This window comes from Archocentrus centrarchus, chromosome 3 (assembly GCF_007364275.1).
Source record: "Archocentrus centrarchus isolate MPI-CPG fArcCen1 chromosome 3, fArcCen1, whole genome shotgun sequence".
Lineage (NCBI taxonomy): Eukaryota > Metazoa > Chordata > Actinopteri > Cichliformes > Cichlidae > Archocentrus > Archocentrus centrarchus.
In genome coordinates, this window is record NC_044348.1 from 24391935 (window position 1) to 24412528 (window position 20594).

The 20594-nt window shown below is 38.8% G+C and overlaps 1 protein-coding gene across 1 annotated transcript in view; it reads left to right on the forward strand.

The window, feature by feature from the left end:
- Positions 1 to 12359, forward strand: part of LOC115777569 (transmembrane protein 266-like) — a 50517-nt gene extending 38158 nt beyond the window's left edge. The window contains exons 6-10 of the mRNA XM_030725501.1: positions 904 to 1042; positions 5119 to 5234; positions 6564 to 6759; positions 10518 to 10580; positions 10670 to 12359. Of these exons, the coding sequence (XP_030581361.1) occupies positions 904 to 1042; positions 5119 to 5234; positions 6564 to 6759; positions 10518 to 10580; positions 10670 to 11310 (1155 nt within the window). The 3' untranslated portion in view covers positions 11311 to 12359. The remainder of the gene's footprint in view (positions 1 to 903; positions 1043 to 5118; positions 5235 to 6563; positions 6760 to 10517; positions 10581 to 10669) is intronic.
- The last annotated feature ends 8235 nt before the right edge of the window (positions 12360 to 20594 follow it).

Sequence of the window (20594 nt, forward strand, 5' to 3'; positions counted from 1 at the left end):
AGCCCTATTCCTAGCATTTGCTGGTGTGTATTTGCAACACCTGCTGGATTTCCTGTATCAAAATAGGGAACCTTTAACTCAATTTACAGTTCTGGTACAAGAAAAGAGTCACAGGGAGCCAGTTTTGCTGACTAAAACAGGTGATATGCAATGATTGTGTTAATGTAGCCAAAAGACTCTGTGCCTTTAATGTACTGTTACTATGTAATGAAACATGCCACAGTTTAGGTTGTTTGCATCAAATGTTCTTCTGATGCCTGAACATTGTAGTAGAATTCAGCATTGACAGGATGAGACTGGGGGATGATTTCTTGGTGCACAATCCCATAAATGTTGAAGAAAATTAAGTACATAGGCCTGGTTGTTCTACTGACCTGCACCTTTGGGCTTGGACCTTTTCATTGAATCTGCTGTTTGGGCAGACATTACAAACTGTAGGATCCTTGATGGTGGGTCTGTCGAGGGCAGTTTCCTTTCTGTGTAAGTTTGAGGTCCATGGTGAAATTGCAAATGCACTGCTGAAAACAGATGATGACTTCCAGAGCAATCTAAAAGTAGCAGGAGTGGTGTTCCATTTGCATTTTTATTTATTTATTTTTATCACACCACTTATTTACTGTGTAGACATTCTTTTTTTTAGATGGACCAAACTTCAAGAATTCAATTACATAATAAGACATTTGCCAAAATGTCAAAAAATATTCCTTTATAGCAAAAAACTGTACATACACCTGTGAATAAATGTCACACACAAACCTAACCCTTGAGTCTAGCTGAATTAGGAGCATAGAGCTGGGCTCAGGGCTTGAGAGTTGGGCAGAGTTACTGGAATGTGCTTATAGCTCACATATGGCTCATAAGTTGAACTTTTTTTACTTTTGTATTTGCTTTTGTCACTGTAAGGTGTTTGATGGTGCAGTTATTGTGCTGTCCCTGGCCCCAATGGTGGCCTCCACAGTGGCCAATGGGCCTAGCAGCCCCTGGGATGCCATCAGCCTCATCATCACCCTACGCATTTGGAGGGTCAAGAGGATCATTGATGGTAAGGCAGACAAAAACTCTGTATCCATCAGAATCCAGAAGTCCGAATTTGAAAGTGACACATAAAATCCCTAGAAAATGCCAGTCTTCTTCTTTTTTTTTTCATTTCAAAAGGATCACACAGATGCATGAAAATCAGCTGGTTTTGAAGCAGCTAAGTGACCCCATTCTTTCCATGATTATACAAATTATTTGCTATTCAGAACAATACAGCTATTGATCATTCTTCAGAGTAAATTGCTGCCACTCTGCTACTCTAACTTGTATTGATTGTAAGCGTCTGGCTAAGTAGATTCACAGAAGCCATAATGAATATAGTGGTCGTTCTCTCCTATGCTAATATAGACTGGCTCGATATCTGCTCAGAGGTCACCCCCATGACGGGTCTCTGAATGCCTACAAGATGAGCTGCATGCAAAGCACATAGGAATTCAGTGTACAGTTTGTCCACATTCAGTATTTGTTGTTGTTGTTGTTGTTTTTTTTAGAATGCTTTAATGGAGAGTTTAATAATCAAATTGTATGATTATCATTCAATCATACCTAAATTAGTTGGTTTTATAGATCCAATTTATTGATTGGTAAAGGTTAAATCAGTATCACAAATGAATTCAGGGATTAATACAATCCAGTTTGAAACTCCATTGATTTATTCTAGTCAAACACACACTTTTTAGCATTCTGCTGCTTAACATGCAGCTGCATACGTGGTTTCTAGGGCGGAAACTTGTGATTTTCCTGTTGCAAACTATTGGGTTTCATATCTGTGAGTGACTGAGTTTTGTTGTTAGGCGAGCATTAATGCAACGCATCGGGGAAAAAAAATTACGCTCAAATCAATAAATGTACAGCTGAAGGACTGGCTCAGTTATCACATGAGAGACATCGAATCTCTGGTAAAATGAGTTTGACGTCTAAAGTGGCAAAGTTTGTGGAGTGAGAATACTGAGGAGTAAATTTCAGCACAATTTGTGATGATCAGAAAAAGTAAGAAGACTTTATTGACAATGCAGTATCAGATGGGGAAATATTAACCTCTCAGACTTGAAAATTGGTTGTCCAGAAACAAAATGAAGCAAACAAAAAACAAACGCACGTACAAACATACTTGAAAACTGTTTCACAATGAACCAGGAAGATTTGTTTGCCATTTTTCTTTTTCTTTCTTTTTTTTTTTTTACTGAGGCAGCACTCACTACTTTATACTTTATTATTAATGACTGATGCTTTTTATCTCCTGTATTGACTCCTGAATCCAAAATTTGCAGGACAGATAAACATCAGTGTAATGCATGTAACAAATCCAGTGAGCTGTAATGAAAGAAACACCTCAAGCAGAGCATATGTAAATAGTGTGTACACAGTGTATACATATGATGAAGTGTAATAAAATGTTGATGTCACTGTGATTGTTCTGGGTGTAGCAGAAAGCAGAGAAGGTTGATTTTGTGGGTTAGATACATGTGTGACAGGCATGTGTGAGCCGTGAAACAGGTGAGAGGAGAAAGTGCAGCAGGAAATCTGTGAGGTTTGTGGATTTTTTTCATGCACGGATTGTGTTAAAATCTACTTATTCTACACAATTTAACCTGAAATATATGCTAGAAAATGTGTGTGTGTGTGTGTGTGTTTTTTTTTCACACATTCACCCATGAACTTCCATGCAAGGCCCTGGCCTGCCATTGATGTTCAGTGCCGAGGACACTGGCACGTGAAGAGGCCAAGGCAATCAAACCACCGACACTGTTAGATGCTGAGAAGTTGTTGGATTAATTGTGGTGTGAATTACACTGTTGTGCGTGTGTTGCCAAAAACTGTCAGCACTGCTGTGACACACACATGCACGCACACACACACACACACACACACACACACTATAATCACATAACTCACCCTGCTAAGCCTGTAAATGCACACTGCCACACAAATGTTTTGCATTGTGTGGCTAAATAATTGAACCGCTGATTGAGCTTTTCATGCGGCTTTGATTTCTGACTGGACTGACCCCATCTAATGTCTTCTCCTTTCTGATATGTGCGTGCGTGTGTGTGTGTGTGTGTGTGTGTGTGTGCACCACGTTACTATAAATAGGTACAAGGAGCATGTGGCGATGGCTGTGTGCTTTACTCAGCTCCTCTCTGTAACAGAAGGCCTAGTTTCATTCTCATTTCAGCATGTTCACAAAATTCAGGAGTCTTGTGAATAGGACCAGTAGAATTAACGATTATAATTTACAAGTTAATGCTGCTCTTTGCAGGATACACAGCATTACCGTGTGTGATATCATGTGACAGACTTACAAATGTGACAGCAGAAAGGTGTAAAAGACTGCCTACCAACTGTGTTAACAGCATTTTCCAAATTTATTCTCACTATTCTTTTTTTAGGTACCTTTCCATCCTACTCCAGAAAGTGTGTCATGTATAAATAAGATAAAATTGTAGGAAGTGGTGTTATTGACCGACATAAAAAAAGTTTGATGCAGTAGTTCTAGTATGGATCCCCTTCTGATTGTACATTTTATATTTTTGTTCAATCAATCAATCACTCAATCAATCAAAAAAAAAAAATTGGCATATATATGTGTGTGTGTGTGTGTGCGCGTGTGCGCTTGGGATCCATCTCGTATTAATGCAAAAAGCAAGATTTTTAGAGGCTGATCAAAGCATTCGAGCAACTCTTCAGTAACAAACTTTATTATAACTCTCATTAGATGAAGATGAAGAAGATGATGATCTGCTGGCTGTGTGACTCCCAAAACTTGACATTTAGAAAAATACAAAAATAGTTCTTCATCAGCTGCATGCAGCATGCAATCTCTAAATGTTTAATTCCATTGTTTTTCTTGATAGATTTTGCTTGTGAGGAGATCAGAAACACTGTTTTTGTATTTTCTGAGCTATTTTTACATTACATGAATCATTGCTTCTAGATATAAATCAGTGGCTGACCATGACAGACTGAGGCTTCAGCCCAATTGAAACTTAGCCACACATACCACAAAGGAAGCATACTATATATATATATATATATATATATATATATATATATATATATATATATATATATATATATATATATATATATATATATATATATATATATATATATTCAGCTTCAGTGTTCTTCATCTTAAAGCATGTTAAAGCTTCACATTTCTGTTTAATCACAGTGAATGATAGCAGCATGCAAACAGATTGGATTTTCATGTCTATGACATTTTTGCAAAATATGTGCACTCGTTCAATTTTTTACTTTCTGCTCAGTGTCCTGCTTGGTTGGGCAGGGGATAAACTGGTTAAGGGTAGATTGATGACAGACATCAACCACAAGCGTTGGAAAGTCAGGTCAAAATATCCACGTTTTTTTTAAAAGAAAGCTGACAAGGAAAAGCACCGTAGCTGTGAGCTTGCTTTACTGTTTCGTCTACACTAAGTAAAGGTCATGCTGGCTGGATGTTTGATTATTTCCACTTAAACTCAAAATGTGATTAATTAATACATTGGTTGATTTCTAAACACACACCACTGATATATAAGCCTTTTGTGTGCCTAGAAATAACAACAAAAGTTGGATTTAATTCTGTGGTTTTAATGCAATAACCCTTTGATCAAGAAGAAAATAATTATTTCCAGGACCACAATGGGTCTGTATCTTCAGTTTAAGGTGCTGTTTTGGTTAAGGTTTGTGAGATGTTTGCACTAAATATGAGATGAGAACACACTTACACTTTGTGATTCATTAAGTCAGGATGACCAAGATTGGAACCTTCAGCACCTAGTTTAAGTCTTCAGTACTCAGTGTAGTGTTACTAGTTGCATGAATAAAGGCTGTGTGTGTGATGACAGACTTTTTTGGAACAAATGACATAGTGTCAACAAAAACCTCTGACCTCTGACCTTGATGTCTCGATGTAAATTGCCTTAATTATGTGAACCAGACACTTTTGTTAGTAAGTCTTAATACCTATATATAATATATATAACAAATACCCCCCCCCCCCCCCCATTTAATTGTGCAGTTTTACTTCAAATTTCATATTTATTGTATTGCTCTCACCCTTCTCTTCAATTTTAGCATATGTGTTACAAGTGAAAGTTGAAATGGAACTGGAGATCCAGCAGTGTGAGAAGACCAAGGCTGTGAGAGAGGAGCAGCTGGAGCGTCTCACTCAGATCTGTCAGGAGCAGGCTGTGAGTACCAACACATCTTAGAATGAATATTACAGCCTGGCTGGATTTCTCCATACTCCTCCACAAAATGAGCTCACAGCAGAAAGGGGAGTATGAGAACATTTAGAGAACATATAAGAAAAATATTCAACGAGTTCAAACTGTGAGTACATGGTTTGTTTTTTGCAACGCATGCACTTGCCTATGAAACTGATGTCAATTTATGTAAGGGTTAAGACAGAAGCTGTGCATTCAGTGATATTTTGAAAGCAAATGTTATGACATACAGTAAATACCATTTAATTGATAGTTTTTTAATGGCTATTTTACATTGCAAAACTTTGACAGCCTTATTTTCTGTAATAGTGGCTGTCTAAAACTCCAAAGACATTGAGTAGAATACAGCTTCAAACCCACCTTGGACGTGGGCATAATAATTAATGTCGCCTGATAGTGCATGTAGTTATATAATTGCATTGTAATTTTAAAAAAAAATCATTTTAACTTTAGAGGTCATGGAAGCATTCATCCTTTTGAAATTGAAGTTGTTTACTGCACTAAAGGTGTGATTAACGCCACATATTGTTCTTGGCCGCAAAAGACTGTAAGTTAATCTTTCACCAGAGGAGGGCAGCAAAACCTCACAAACACGTTTAGACTCTCCTGAACTCCTCTCGTGACCTCGAATTGAATAAGCGGGAGAAAATGGATCATAACTCTTCTGAAAACACACTCTGACACTCCCACACTGGAAAATGCATACTATATTAAATATTGATAAAGAACCACTTACTAAGACTGACTTAATTTACCGTTGACTGAAGTTTAGGTCTGAGACCAGACTTCCTCAATAGAACCATAAATTATGATAAAGACACCAAATTACCAAATCCTTCCAAAATCTTTCTTGAACAAAAAGGAGGCCGTATTTCCACTGCCAGATGCAATTAGATTTTTAGTTTATACCTTATCCTATGGGTTAATTTAGACTCAAGTGTTACAATATCTATTTGATAAAAATTGTACTTGCTTCTCTTTTTGTGTACTGAATTGAAATTTATGCCAGACACATGGTTTCTTTCCCTTTCTTATTCCTGTCCTGTCCTGTCCTGTCCTGTCCTGTCCTGTCCTGTCCTGTCCTCTCCTCTCCTCTGCTCGTCCTTCCTTCCTTTTCATTTATTCTTGCATTCCTCTGGTTGCTTTTTATTGGTCTTCAATTTTCATGTTTCCCCCATTTCTCAAGCTACAAACTCATCCTTTTTTACAATCCCCTGTGACTTTCCATATTTATTCATACTCTCTACCCTTCTTATTTGTTTCTTTTTCTGTGTACATCTGGATACCAACCAGTTTGAGATCAGGCAGCTGAGGGCACATCTAGCCCAGCAGGACCTGGACCTTGCAGCAGAGCGTGAAGCAGCCATGCAGATACACCACGTCTGGGACAAACAGGGCAGGAATTTTCAGGTCGTAGAAGGTTTGACTCCTGGAGAATCTGACGATGAGGGCGGTCAGAGAAACCCCAGGGAGCCACATGCCACTTCAGGTACAGTATGGTTTTTAAAGCTTGTTTTGGATGGGTCAAGGGGTAAAAAAACTGAAAATGACTGCATCTAAGACAAAGCCTGTAACTTAAAAAAAAAAAAGATAGCGCAGTGGATAGCACTGTTGCCTCATGGCAAGAAGGTCTCGGGTCTGAATACATGCCTTTCTCTTTGGACTTTGTTTTCCCAGTACCTGTGTGGGTTCACTCTAGGCACTCCAGCTTCCTCCCATGGAAGATATACGTTAGGTTAATTGGTGATTCTAAATTGGCTGTAGGTGTGAATGTGAGTAGGAATAGCTGTTTGTCTCTCTGTGTAAGGCTTACAGCAGAATGGTGGTCACTCCAGGGTGTAACCTGCCTTTCACTCTATGACAGCTGGGATAGGTTGAAAAGATGGACAGCTGGATGATTACATAGCATACCAGGTTCAGGAGAGAGGTGCAACATAAAGTATGTATATAATTATGTGGAACAAAAAGTCTGTTACATGGTAGCATCAGGTGAGCTGGAATGCCAGAGCAGTGTACACTTAATCTGGAGCAGTACCCCTGGAGCATCTTTGAGGCCAAGCTCTTAGCCCTTCCATGCTCACATGCAATACCCATCTGACCGCAGGCACTCTGGGATCAATGCTGGGGCAAAAAAGCTTTTAGCATCTGGTGAATCCTGGAGAAAACAAGCATGTTCTCTGACACTGCGTCAAGGTACAAGGGCTACTGTCATGCCCCAACTATCTCTCTTACTGCCCCCCTCATGGCAAGGCCAGCCGAGCCAGCCCAGGCCACTTGGGCTATTTCAGGTACAGAGTGCTCTGTGCATTGGGCCTTGTTAGTAGAGAGTGGGCTCCTGTCAACATCTGTTCGCCTTCACCTGCAAACCACAATAGGGCGCTGAGAGGCTCCATGGTGGCCACAATATTACCCTGAGGGCATAGTGGGAAATCTGGCTCACAGAAACAAGTGGGGCTTTTTACAGAAACATGGTCACTGGGATGAACACAGGCCACAGAGCTCAAGTCAGGTGAACTCAATTCAAGTTTATTTGTTTTCCCCAACATTATGCACAATGGTTCACTTGGCTTCCCACCCTCTCATATGAAGGGCTATTAAACTGCCGAGAGCTCATAAAAGGCAGTGGGCGTCATAGGAGTGAGCTGTCTCTCGGGCGAGTGATGGTTTCAACACCTCCATTTACTCTCACTGCTGCAGCATCAGTATGGAAACAATAAAACAAAAGGCAGATAGACATGCTTCATTGTAGTGAACATTTCAAGAAACCCTACTGTGATTATCAAAATAAAGGCTTAAGTACGATATTAGACTAAGACTCTACAGCAATGCTAGCAGCTCTGTGATGTTGATGTCACTGTGATAAAATACCCACAAATACAAACATGCTGATTTTAAGTGTGTCCATTGCAAGCCTAAGGGACCTTGTGTAGGCCATGCTTTCTCCATTGTCTGTGGGGAAAACAGTGTGCCAGGATAATCTTTTTTAAGTCCCTTAAATTTTCTTTTAATCTCTGATTATGTTTTTTTTTTTCCTGTGCTTATGATTTTTTTTTTTTATAATCCTTTCAGCTCTTGTGTACTTTCAGCCACAAAATCGTGAAATGTGCAGTTACCTGGGTTTGCTTTCAAACCTGTCTGCCAGAAAGTCAAGTGAGATGAAAGGTGGGATGTGTTAAAATGAGCACATACAGTAGAAAGGAGTTTGTGAGGGATGAATAATAGCTGACATCTTTTTTTTTGTTTTCAGTCACATTTTGGGTATGTTAACCATTTAGGCTGCTTAATTATGTTTAGGAAAAAAAAACACGATTTTGGGTTGAAAGTACAGCTTTTTATTATGTTAATAATTTTAGCTTTTTAATGGTGTGAAATTTAACATAAACAAAAACCTGACACTTTTAACTTCTTCTTCTTCTTTTTCTTTCGGCTGCACCAACCCTCTGCATGTCCTCCTTTACTACATCCACGAATCTTCTCAGTGATCTTCCTTTTTTCAACTGCATGCCAGCTCCATTTTCAACATCAATTGTCCAGTATATCAACTATCTCTCCTCTGCATATGTCCAAACCATCTCAGCTCAACTCTCTGATGACACTTTTTACTAGCATGACTAAAAATTCTTTATGGACAGCCTTTGTAAACTAACTATTCAGAAACATGAGCTATTATGTTATAAAATCAAAGATCATTTATTCCTGATTTAAAGTTAGAATTGATTTTTGTATTTATACATTAACACTGGTTTCCATAATAGTTCAGTTTCTCAGGATCTGTCATAACCACGTCACCTGTAGTTTATTGCTTCACCTATTAAAATGATACTGTAGTTGTAGTTTGAACTAAGAGGACCTCAGCATGTCACCTCTCCTTTTCCAAGGATAGATGACATCTTGGCAAGTTGACTGTCACAGAAAGAAGAGTTTTTTATGTATGCTGGACAGCCCATTCTTTTTTCTCAAGACTCATGTGTTATTAATTGTGGAGTGATTGTCTCAGCCTTGTTTTAGTGAGTGCAATGCTTCCTCTCCAGGGGTGGCTCAGGGATTAATATTTTAGACTGAAAAATAAATGAAATTACCCATCAGAGTCTGCAGCATGTCCCGCGGGACAGGGGCTAGCACTCAGGGTACTCTGGGTTCGCACTCAGCCAGCGGACAGTGAGCTTAAGACCAATCAAGCGAACAGAAGAGCACAGCGGATCACAGCCATTCACCATGCACACTGAGGCCTGCTAGACTGGGGGGCTCAGAGCCTGAACAAAGAGCTCCTAGACTCTCTTACTCCCCCGATTTCTCTAATCCCTGAAACCAACCCCACCCCATCCCTGTCCCAGTTTATTCTTGGTACACTAAGGTTCAGCTAATGCACAAGCGTAGCAGTGCGTGATCCAGACCACTTGCCTATAAAGCACCTGTGGCCTGGGGCAGAAGTCATCTCTGTCAATATTCTGTTGTAAACATACAAGATATTTTCCATTTGGACTAGTTTGCACTGTGAACACTGACATGGACCAAGGTTTGGACAAATAGGTGTGAAATCCAAAGCCAGTTCCCACCATGCGAATATTAGTATGTGTCTGTTAAATAATATTTAATCCTAACTTGATCCTACTATAAGTTAATTACACTTTCTATTCCATTCTTTATTCATAATAGTTAAAAGATTATTAAAAATATATTATGGGCCGAATACCCATAATATTCCTCTCTGTGTACACAGAAAGCTATCCAGACAGACACACGCTGGACCACAAATCAGCCTTAAATCAGCTTCTAGTTATGTGTCATGGTGTGGTGGTAAGAAACACAAGGAGAAATGAGAACTGTGGCTGAATAAATGGTACAGTGAATAATATTTTGTTGCTGCTGGGCATGAAGAGCATATTAATATTGTTATATGTTAATCCACAATCTAATATGTACTCTGATGAGAAAAAAAAATGGCAGGACTCTGTAATTTTGCTATTACATATAATTACTTTAGAAGTAAATAATATTGCTTTTCTTACTATGAAAAACCACGATTAGGTCCTTTAGTAGATAATGTTTTTATAGTAATCTACAGAAAGGATACAAGTAAGAGATGGTTAAAAAGCATAGAAATGAGTGGATAAGTGGGGGAGTGGAAGTAAAAGGGAACCAGAAAGAATAATATTCAAAAAAATATTCATCTATTTTATTTAGAACTGAGCTGAGACAAATAATTGTTTTCTTCTTCTTCTTCTTCTTTTTAAAAAAAAAACTCAGATCCAGGTGTACGTGATGATATGAACAACTACATCAGCCAATATTATAGTGAAGCAAGCAGTGGTAAGTGACAATAACAAATAAAAAAAATGTGTATATGTATGAATATGTTTATCTACATATACCTTTTCTAAATGTATGTGTCTGTCAAGGTGCTGGGGCTTCTGGCCTAGGTGCGCGGGTCATCACGACAGCAGCCATTGATGTTCACCTGCCCACCAGTACAAACCCCATCCAGTCAAATCCTATGCTCGCTATGGAGCGGGTGGGCAGCGCTTTAAGTGATGCCTCCACCAGCATATCACGATCCAGTGGCAGCCTCACTGCTCGCCCCCACAGCCTGAGTAGCCACACTCCAGGTTCATCAATGACAGACTGCAGCAGCAGCACAGCTCAGGACCTCAGTCTGAGCTACAGCTCCCATCGCTGCTGCCCCCCTTCCTTCTCAGGCCGGGACCCCTGCAAGGACCCCAGCATGATGGTGCAGGAGCTACTCTCCTCCCTCTCTGAAGACTCCTGCCTTGCTCAAAAGGGTCTAGCAGTAGACCCTGTCAACCTTAAGCTTCCCAGTCCTACTGGCTCAGAAAATGCCAGCCCTGAACTGGACAACAGAATTAACATTTTCAATCGCAGGAACCAAGAGGAGAGACGGGGCCGTGGAAGGGGTTGTGTGCTGTTGCAGACCAAGCCACTGATCCACCTGCAGGGCAGCACCACTGAGCCGTCACTGGAGGAGAAATATCGGCTACTGGGACCAGCTGATTCACCTCTAGGGCACATGCCTGATACATAAACAAGCGACATTTACACAGAAACAGAAGCTTTTATTCTCTCTCTCTCTCTCTTTTTTTAATTGCCATCCCATTTGGCATATATCTGAACTGCTGTGACAGATCAAACCTCATGAGAGGGACCACATAAGATCTGAAAATTGGATTTATCTGTTACTGTGTAAATCAAGACTTAGCCAATTCAGAGCAAGCTCAAGCCTTAGCTTCTAGCTAATAGCAGTGCTCCTTCAGTTGGTGTTTTCAGCTGTCATTAGTAGAAATTACAATGATAATTCTTAGGCCCTTTGCCATCCCGTTTAACCTCCCTGTTCCTCCTTAATAGGTTTTGAAATCAGAAATGCCCAGATATAGCACAACAAAGACAATATCACCCTATCAAGGGGGCATCTAATGTGTTTTTCAACACATTCTTCATCAGGAATTCTCACTTTGAATAGGTCCTAAATGCACTGAACTTTACACGAATTAAAACCAGCAAAGGGCCATTCAAGCCTATACTGAACAAAAATATAAATGCTGAGCAGTGTTGCCACTTTAGACACTGTTCTTGAGAATTTCAAGCAGTAAAAGGAGTGTTTTCTATTGGTTTTTGTTGTTGCTTTGTTTATTTTCATTTGTATTTTCAACTTTCAACGTTAATTATGCTGTTCTTTGTTTAAACAGCCACAGGGTAAATACTGTAAGCCTGGCTAAAGTATTGAAAAAGCCAATTTTCTACCTTTGCCTTTTTTGTCACCTGTTTGATTTAAAAACCATGGACCATCATCAAAATTTATTAAATTGCAGTTTTGTTTTTGGAAAATATTAGTAGGGTATTTTTGTGTGGTTGAAATGAAATGGTAACTGAATGGGCTCTTCACATGAAACTAGACTGGAGTGCTTGTAGCATGAACCTTTAAAAGATATGCGCCATAAATGGCAAGCAAATTCTTTGCACTTTAATGTTTACAGACGCTTTTGTAAACTTGACATGGAGGAAGTCATTGCCAAATGCAGGTGTTGTCAATTGAATGAAAATAGCAAAAATAAAAGTTAGTATTTCGTTAACTGCTCTTAGATCACTGACTCTTGTTAATTTATGACATTAAATGATTTAAAGCTGTACCAAAGATACTTCACCGAGATAAAACATAGTTGAACCACGTGATCACTCTTACCAAAGATGTTCTTCTCACGCGCTCCTTGCTGCACACGCTGTTGTACACTACACCACATTGTTTCATTAGCGTCGTCTCCTTATTTGCATATGATTTTGAAAAATCTAAATTATTTAAGGTTATTAACATTAGACCTGTCACAACAACCGCTAATTGGTGAAGTCACTGTAAGTGTGTCGCGAGAGGAATCGGCGCCCCCTAATTACCCTCCCGTATCATTAATTCAGAAGATAAACTGCTGTACCATTTTGTTGCTTGTCAAATGTTTACAAGTATCCAGAGAATGTTTTAATTGTTAATAATGACTGTGGTTGCAGCTAAGCCATCAACACAGAGTTAACTGTTTAATTTGCAAAACTGGCTTTGAGGATTGTTATTAATCATCTTGTTTAAATAATTTGCAATGACACAGTATCGGGGGGGTAGTATCAGTATTATTAATACTAGTACTAATACTTAGTAGTTTAAAGAAATTTGTCTCTGTTTTTGGAGAGCAAACAGTATTTATTTACAATGCTAAAGTAAAGATCATTCTTTTCCTGTTTATGGATATAGATGGCAGAAAGGGATCCGTCTTAGACCAGATAAGCATTGATGTATTGAGAGTTTATCAAAATGTGAAATTTAAAAATGTATAAAGTAACTTCATCTTGTTGAGATGAAACGGGCAATGTTTGGAAGCTTTTTTTTTTTGCATATTTACATATATACGTGGAATGTGAACCATGTGGGTTCAACGGGAGTCAATGCTGTGACTCTACTGTTTCAAGTTCTTAAATAAGGATGAAAAATTAAATAACCATGGATGTGCTGCAGCTGCCCAATTCAAGCATTATTACTTGAGAAAATAAAGGAAAGGAAACAAAAGTCACGCCAAAAAATGCTGACATCAGTTAAGCTTACCAGGAAAAATGTGTCCCAGCATCAAACCATTCCTCTGTTAACAAAAGGAAAAAAAGCTTCAGCAGCCAACCATGTTTTTTTTGTTTTTTTTTTTTTACACCTGTCATGAAATGTGATAACCTGGATCTTCAGCCTATTAGATATTACCAGACTCATCACATCAGTCTAGTTCACAAAAACAACAATGCCTATCGCATGCCATGGAACAAATAAATAAATAATGATCTGCTTGGCTCCTGACACACACAAAGGAATCCTGTTGAATGTGAGTGCCAAACCCTGGCTTGGCTTCTGTCTGTTACAGCTGCCTTTGTATTAATGTCTCAAGTGGAGGTGCTCTGCCTCTAATCTAAAGCCATTCCAGCTCAGCCAGCCATGTAAAAGAAGCAATATCTCATATGGTTCGATTTCCAGCTCCACCTTAAACAGTACTGTTCGGTGATGATGCTAAAGTATTTGCACAGGCATCCGTGAGAGAGTAAATTTATCTAATTACCTAGACTGTCAGTGTGTCAATCTAAGTTTAGGGTTGAATTTTGAAAGGCAGAAACACTGAGCAGACCTTTAGGAGACATACTAAGAAGTAAATTACTTTTGGGACCTCTCCAATCAAACCATCGGGTAGTCCCTGTCACACTCACAGGAGGCTAAGTAAATTTACAGTGGCCATTAGACACTTAATAATTAAAATGTTTTAATAATGGCACAGAGGGTGTCACTTTAGCTGCATTAAATTACATGATTGTTGTTTTCATTGTAATTAATAAAGCGAAACCAGTGGCCTCTGAGATAAAATTTACATTCATCAACTCTTTGTTACAGTAGGATAACTTCCTTTCTTTATTCAATATGCAAATTCTTTATCTGTAATAACAGTATTGCTGCTATTAGAAAAACCTGAATTCACAAATTCTATGAGCAGACAAAGCACACAATGTAAACAGAGTACTTATAGATTTTGATGTGTATTAATGGAATTCCCTCAGGACCATCCAGATCAAAAAGACATCACAAGTTATTCTGAAATGAATGAGCCGTTGTTATTATTATAATTTATGGGCTAATGTTGTATTTGTAGACAATGTAGCTACATAAAACAGTGTAGAACTCTGTAGTAGAATCCATTTCAGCCAAACACAAATAAATAAATAAAAGTATCCTTGTCATCCTGGTTCCACCATGATTAGATGATGAAGTGCATGGCTGTAGTACCAGGTAATGCTGTCTACACTCACCGTCCACTAGATCATATCAGCCAGTCACATGGCAGCAACTCAATGCATTTAGGCATGCATTGCAGACATGGTGAAGGCAACCTGCTGAAGTTCAAACCGAGCATCAGAATGGGGAAAAAATATGATTTAAGTGACCTTGAAAAATATCCAGTGAGCCACAGTTTACTGGGTGAAAATGCCTTGTTGATGGCAGAGGTCAGAAGAGAATGGCCAGACTGCTTTGAGCTGATAGGAAGGCAACAGTAACTCAAATAACCACTCATAACAACCAAGGTATGCAGAAGAGCGTCTCTGAATGCACAGCCCGTCGAACCTTGAAGCAGATGGGCTACAGCAGCAGAAGACCACACCAAAATCTCTGAGGAATGTTTCCAGCACCTTCTTGATTTTGTTGCCACAAAGAATTAAAACAGGACTGAAGGCAAAAAGGATACTGAGGTGTGAGTGACTGGTGAGTGTAGGTTGTGTAGTTGGCCTAATTTAGACCTCAAGATGACTGCTTATGAGAATTAACCTGTTTAAAAGCTGTAGCTAGTCAGGCACACATCTGTAAGTTATACAGCTCAATAAACTGCAGCATTTGGATTTTTGGACAATGGACCATATGACTCTCAAGTAAAATTGATACGTTCATGAACAATAATGTTTGAGAAAATTTTGGTGATTTTGGTGTGATGTAAAATGAGCTGGAATATGAAGAATGATTACACCCTTAAACTGAGCAGGTATACAGAAAAAGTGTTCTTTAGAGGCGCTTTACTGATTCAACACTGAAGTGCTCTGTTTGTGAATCCGACTTCTTTTAAAGTGCACGTAAGTGATTTTGAATACAGCCCTGTGACACAGAACAGCTGGGTATATATTAAATAGAGTAAATCTCATTGAGAACAAATAGATGTGGGGAAAACAACTGCTGTGGCCTGACAGATTGAGAACACATCACACACAGGACACTCCTTCAAGAGGCTCTGATGCAGGAGAAAAATACAAATAAATTATAAATCATTCTTTAAAAAGCTTCTCGGGTTTTCTTTTTGAAACATACTTCTTAAGTGCACAGGATCCAGAGATTCGCCTGGTGGAAGAAATCCACTCAGGAGACTGTTGTCATGGCTACAGAAGACTTTTTTTTTTTTGCATTTACATAAAACAGTTTCTTGTGGTACCCTCCCCTCAGATGCGTCGTTAGCTTCTTTGGGTAAAAGTGGGTCAACGACAAAAAAAAAAAAAGAACTCGAAACAAGACCTGCTGAGTGGCTAAGCTCAATCACTTCAGTTCTCTGGAGGAATAATATCAATTATTAAACCTGTTTGTAGTAAACTATGAACAAAAGTAAAGTCAGAAAAAAAAATTTAGTCTGATTTGCATGTAAAATTCTTTGGTTCCCCCCCCCCACTTATTTTCCAAAAGAAAGCAACAAAACCAAGATAAAATATTGCGCATTGCTTCTGCGTATGCTGTTGTAATCAGAAGAAGTTGTACACCAGCATGTGAAAAACATGAGGACACAACTCACTCAGGCCTTTGGGATATGGGACACATCACTCTGTGCTCCAAAGAACTCCATTCAGTAATCTACTAAACATTGAAATTAATTCAGCAATCCAATATGTAAGAAGGCAGCCGCGCTGGACCGGATACTTGAAGGGTAAATTAACTAACTTGCTTGCTTGTGTAAACTGCAGTTAACACATTTTTCAAAATCCCATTGAAGTCACGTACATTTACATATTCAACGCGCCGCTCCTGCAAGAAATACACAAACTATCTTATCACACATTTAGACACATGGTTTTGGGAGATGTATGCATACCCAGTGAAACATACTGATAACTTAATCTATTTTAAATTAAATGTGAAATGATAATTTTATCCTTATTCAGCAACTCAGATGGATTGTTTATTGTTCCATGTGCAAACGTTATGAAATAAAATTTAAAAAAGTGCAAAGCTGATACCATATTTCCTATAGAACATGCATGTGCATGCAACAATATTATAGGTACAAGTAGAGGTTAAAATGACCTCAAATTACAGTCAGTTTGCAGAAGGTGAACTAAAAATTCTAAAAGTAATAAAACTCAAATCCTTGTTGACTTCCATCCCCATTCAGAACATCAAGTACGGTTTCTACTGGACTGACCCTTTCTGTGATTTATTGCTGATTTTTCTACTAATGAGTTATTTCTTCAGAATGAATAGAGACGTGATAGGCCCTGTAAATCATTCTGTTGTTTTCTTAATAATTTTATTTGCCTAAACTTCACATTAGACCAGATATTTTCCTGCATCTCTGGGCACCGATACAGTCACTGACATCCTGACTTCAGTTGCCTTTAATTTCGCCTTACTTGGTAGCCTCAGCTAAATCACAATCACTGTCCCAGCCAGAGCTCAGGGTGTCTGCCAGCGCGCACTGGGCCCCTGCAGCATTTCCATCTGGCCTCTGGGGAGTCGCACATCAATTGCTCTCAGCTAAATGCACTCACATATGAATATTTTAGTACAATTTAATGTTTCAGCTACAGCCCCAGAGGAGCAGAGCATCAATTTGTGAACACAGTTCTCCTGGAGTTAAAAGCCAGGCCGGATAATACAGTATGAAAGGCGCTGTCAATCTGGAGGGCCTTTTTCACTTGAGAGAGAAAAAAAAAGAGAAAAGCAGACCCTTTGCCTTCAGTATCCAACTGCATACAAACCGCTTTTTCAGGAAAGAAGCTGACCGAGGCAGCCGTAGGCAGGTTTTGGTTCACCAGAGTCGCCAGATTTCAAGGGTTGGTCAATTTTCCCAGAGCTCTGCTTGTCTGCCATTTGGCTTCAACATGCTCACACACACACACACACACACACACACACACACACACACACACACACACACACACACACACACACACACACACACACACACACACACACACACACACACAGCTGGTGGAGGCAGCAGGTTAGGGAGTCGTGCACCTGCTGTCCTGTTAATAAAATACCCCAAAGTGATGCTGAAACCTCTTCCTTCACACAGAAAAGCTTCCCTCAGGTGTAAGGACATGAGTGCTGTACAAAACAGACAGATCGTGACACAGCTAAGATGATCAGCTGGTTTGTAAGCAGACTAAAGCTACTGACTAAAGCCTGGACAGAGGCACACACTGCTGAAATGACCAGACTTACACATCAAAATTCAGAACACAATGATTTGTCTTCAGGTAAAGTCCAAACTCAACAATCCATTTCACTGTCTTTTTTTTTCATGGAAAAATATTATCGAGAAATTTATATTTGAATAACTCCATCACAGTGTGATTTATTACTTCGAGGCTGGACTATTGTAATTCATTATTATCAGGCTGTCCTAAAGGCTCCCTGAAAAGCCTTCAGCTGAACCAAAATGCTGCAGCTAGAGTACTGATGGGGACTAGAAAGAGAGAAACATTTCTCCCATATTAGCTTCTGTTCATTGGCTTGCTGTTAATCCAGTATAGAATCTAAAATTCTTCTTCTCACAGACAAGGTCTTGAATAATCAGGCCACCCCATAGTACCATATCACCCCATAAGAGCACTTTGCTCTCAGACTGCTGGCTTACTTGTCGTTCCTAGGATACTTAAGAGTAGAATGGGAGGCAGAGCCTTCAGCTTTCAGACTCCTCTTCTGTGGAACCAGCTCAGAGTTTGGACACAGTGTTCCCATGATGCACTGAGTGTTTCTTTTCATTCATCGCTTTTTGCTCTGTTTATACCACACTGTGCATTTAATCACTGGTAATTATTAATCTCTGGCTCTCTTCCACAGCATGTCTTTTGTCCTGCCCCCCCAACCGGTCGCGGCAGATGACTGCCCCTCCCTGAACCTGGTTCTGTTTAGGTTTCTTCCTGTTAAAAGTGAGTTTTTCTTTCCCACTGTTGCCAAGGGCTTGAGAAATGTATGGAGAAGGAGAGAAACAGCTCACAATCTGAAGCATACCACATTACCTTTAAAACATGGTGGAGGCAATGTTATAGGATCAGCACGTATGGCTGCCAGTGGAACCAGACGTATGTATGGCGCATGTATGGTGACAGTGGGAAAGAAAAACTCTCTTTTAAAAGAAAGAAACCTAAGATTGTTATTTAAGTATTAAAAGAATCCTTATATTTAAAATTATGTTGACTTTTCCAATTACTTCTGAGCCTCTGAAAATGGGGGACTACGTATAAAAACATCTGTAATATCTAAACAGTGAATGTAACACTTTTTTCAACCCCTTGAACACACAAAATTGCTGAAAGTCTGCACTTAAATCACATATTGACTATGTGATCTCAAATCCACTGTGGTGGTGTACAGAGGCAAAACTATATTAAAAAAAAGTTTCATTGTTCAATAACCTTATGAATCTGTCTGTGCCAAAAATAGACAAAGATACAGATACGTATAATGCTTGGTAAGCTAAACGAAATTACTAAATCAATAAATAATAAATCAGATACATTTCTTGGCGGTAAAACATGTTCACAAACCTTGAAGTATACACATTTATTAATTTAAAAAGTATCAGCCACTTGATTAAATGTGCTGAGACCTCACACTAACTGATGGTCTTGTTTTGACTGGTCCAAACAAAACTGTTTCTTCCCTCATTTAAGTGACGGATCCTCTTGGTAAAGCCACTGATAAGTGATAACAGGGTGCTTTCTCAGTGCTGATGAGAGAAGCTGATAATAAAATACAAGATGTGCATTTGTAAAATAAAACAGGCGACTGACAGTTACACTAATAAGATAATAATGGCACAGGTTTTTCACTCCAACAATGCAGCGCTGCCCTGAGGCACCAATCAAAAATTAATACTAATTATCATGTGAATACTGCATTAACTCTGAAGAATGATGAATTATAAATCTGCAACATGGTTACCCTCTCAGAACAACCTCACTTGCATAAAGGAAGTGTTTTTTGTTTTTTTTTTCTTGTGGAGGCATTTTTGAGGACCGTTAACTCTGAAACCAGACATATAAACATTACAATACAACATTATAGTGTATTAAAATAATTATAAAATCTTCAGAAGATGTTTATATAGCTCATATCTTATAATCTGGATGCTTGAATGAATTTTATTTTTGTTGAATCTGGACATAAAAGTTGAGTCAAAGTACTACCATTGCTCAAGTGTTGCTGATTGTATGCAGTAATGTCCAAATTTTTCTTCATTAATAAAGTGTGTTACACAGTTAGATGTCTCTGTTAATATTTACCAGTTATGTACATTTTCATATGAATAAATTGGTATATTTAAATTAGACAAATCTAGCCTCCAATTAAAAGTTAATTGGATTATTAAATGCATTTCAGATCAGGATTTCTGTGTATTTATTTTTAAATAAAAATGACAACACATAAAATATTTATTAATATACAGATATACAGTGTGTATGTTACAGTCTTCACCGTATGACGTCTACACCACAACAGAAATGCAGAGAAAAAGGCATACAGTCATACATAAAGGAAAACACACACACCTCACAAAACCTCACACACGCATTCACAGAAAAAGCATAATATCTGGAATTCAGTTCATCAGCCAGGTCCTACAGCAGTATGATATTCTCCCTGCTGTTCAGACCTTGAACAAGTACAAAAATGTAAATGCAAGCTGAAGTGAGGCTTGAGATTTATTACCCTCTGAGACCATGTGTACTAAAACTGCGTTTACCTCTTGAATTGCTGCTTCGAGTATAATTACACACTAGGCTACCTACTATGTGCTTCGCTTTAACAGCAACGACTTGCAATACATGAGCAAATCAAACATGTACACACTGAACACATATTTGAGCCAAACTTGGCCTGGAAAAGCTTTTTTGACTATGGCAGGAATGATGAAAACACACACACACACACACACACACACACACACACACACACACACACACACACACACACACACACACACACACACACTAGAAACAAAACAAAAAAATACATTGATTTAGTTATTCTAACTTTTC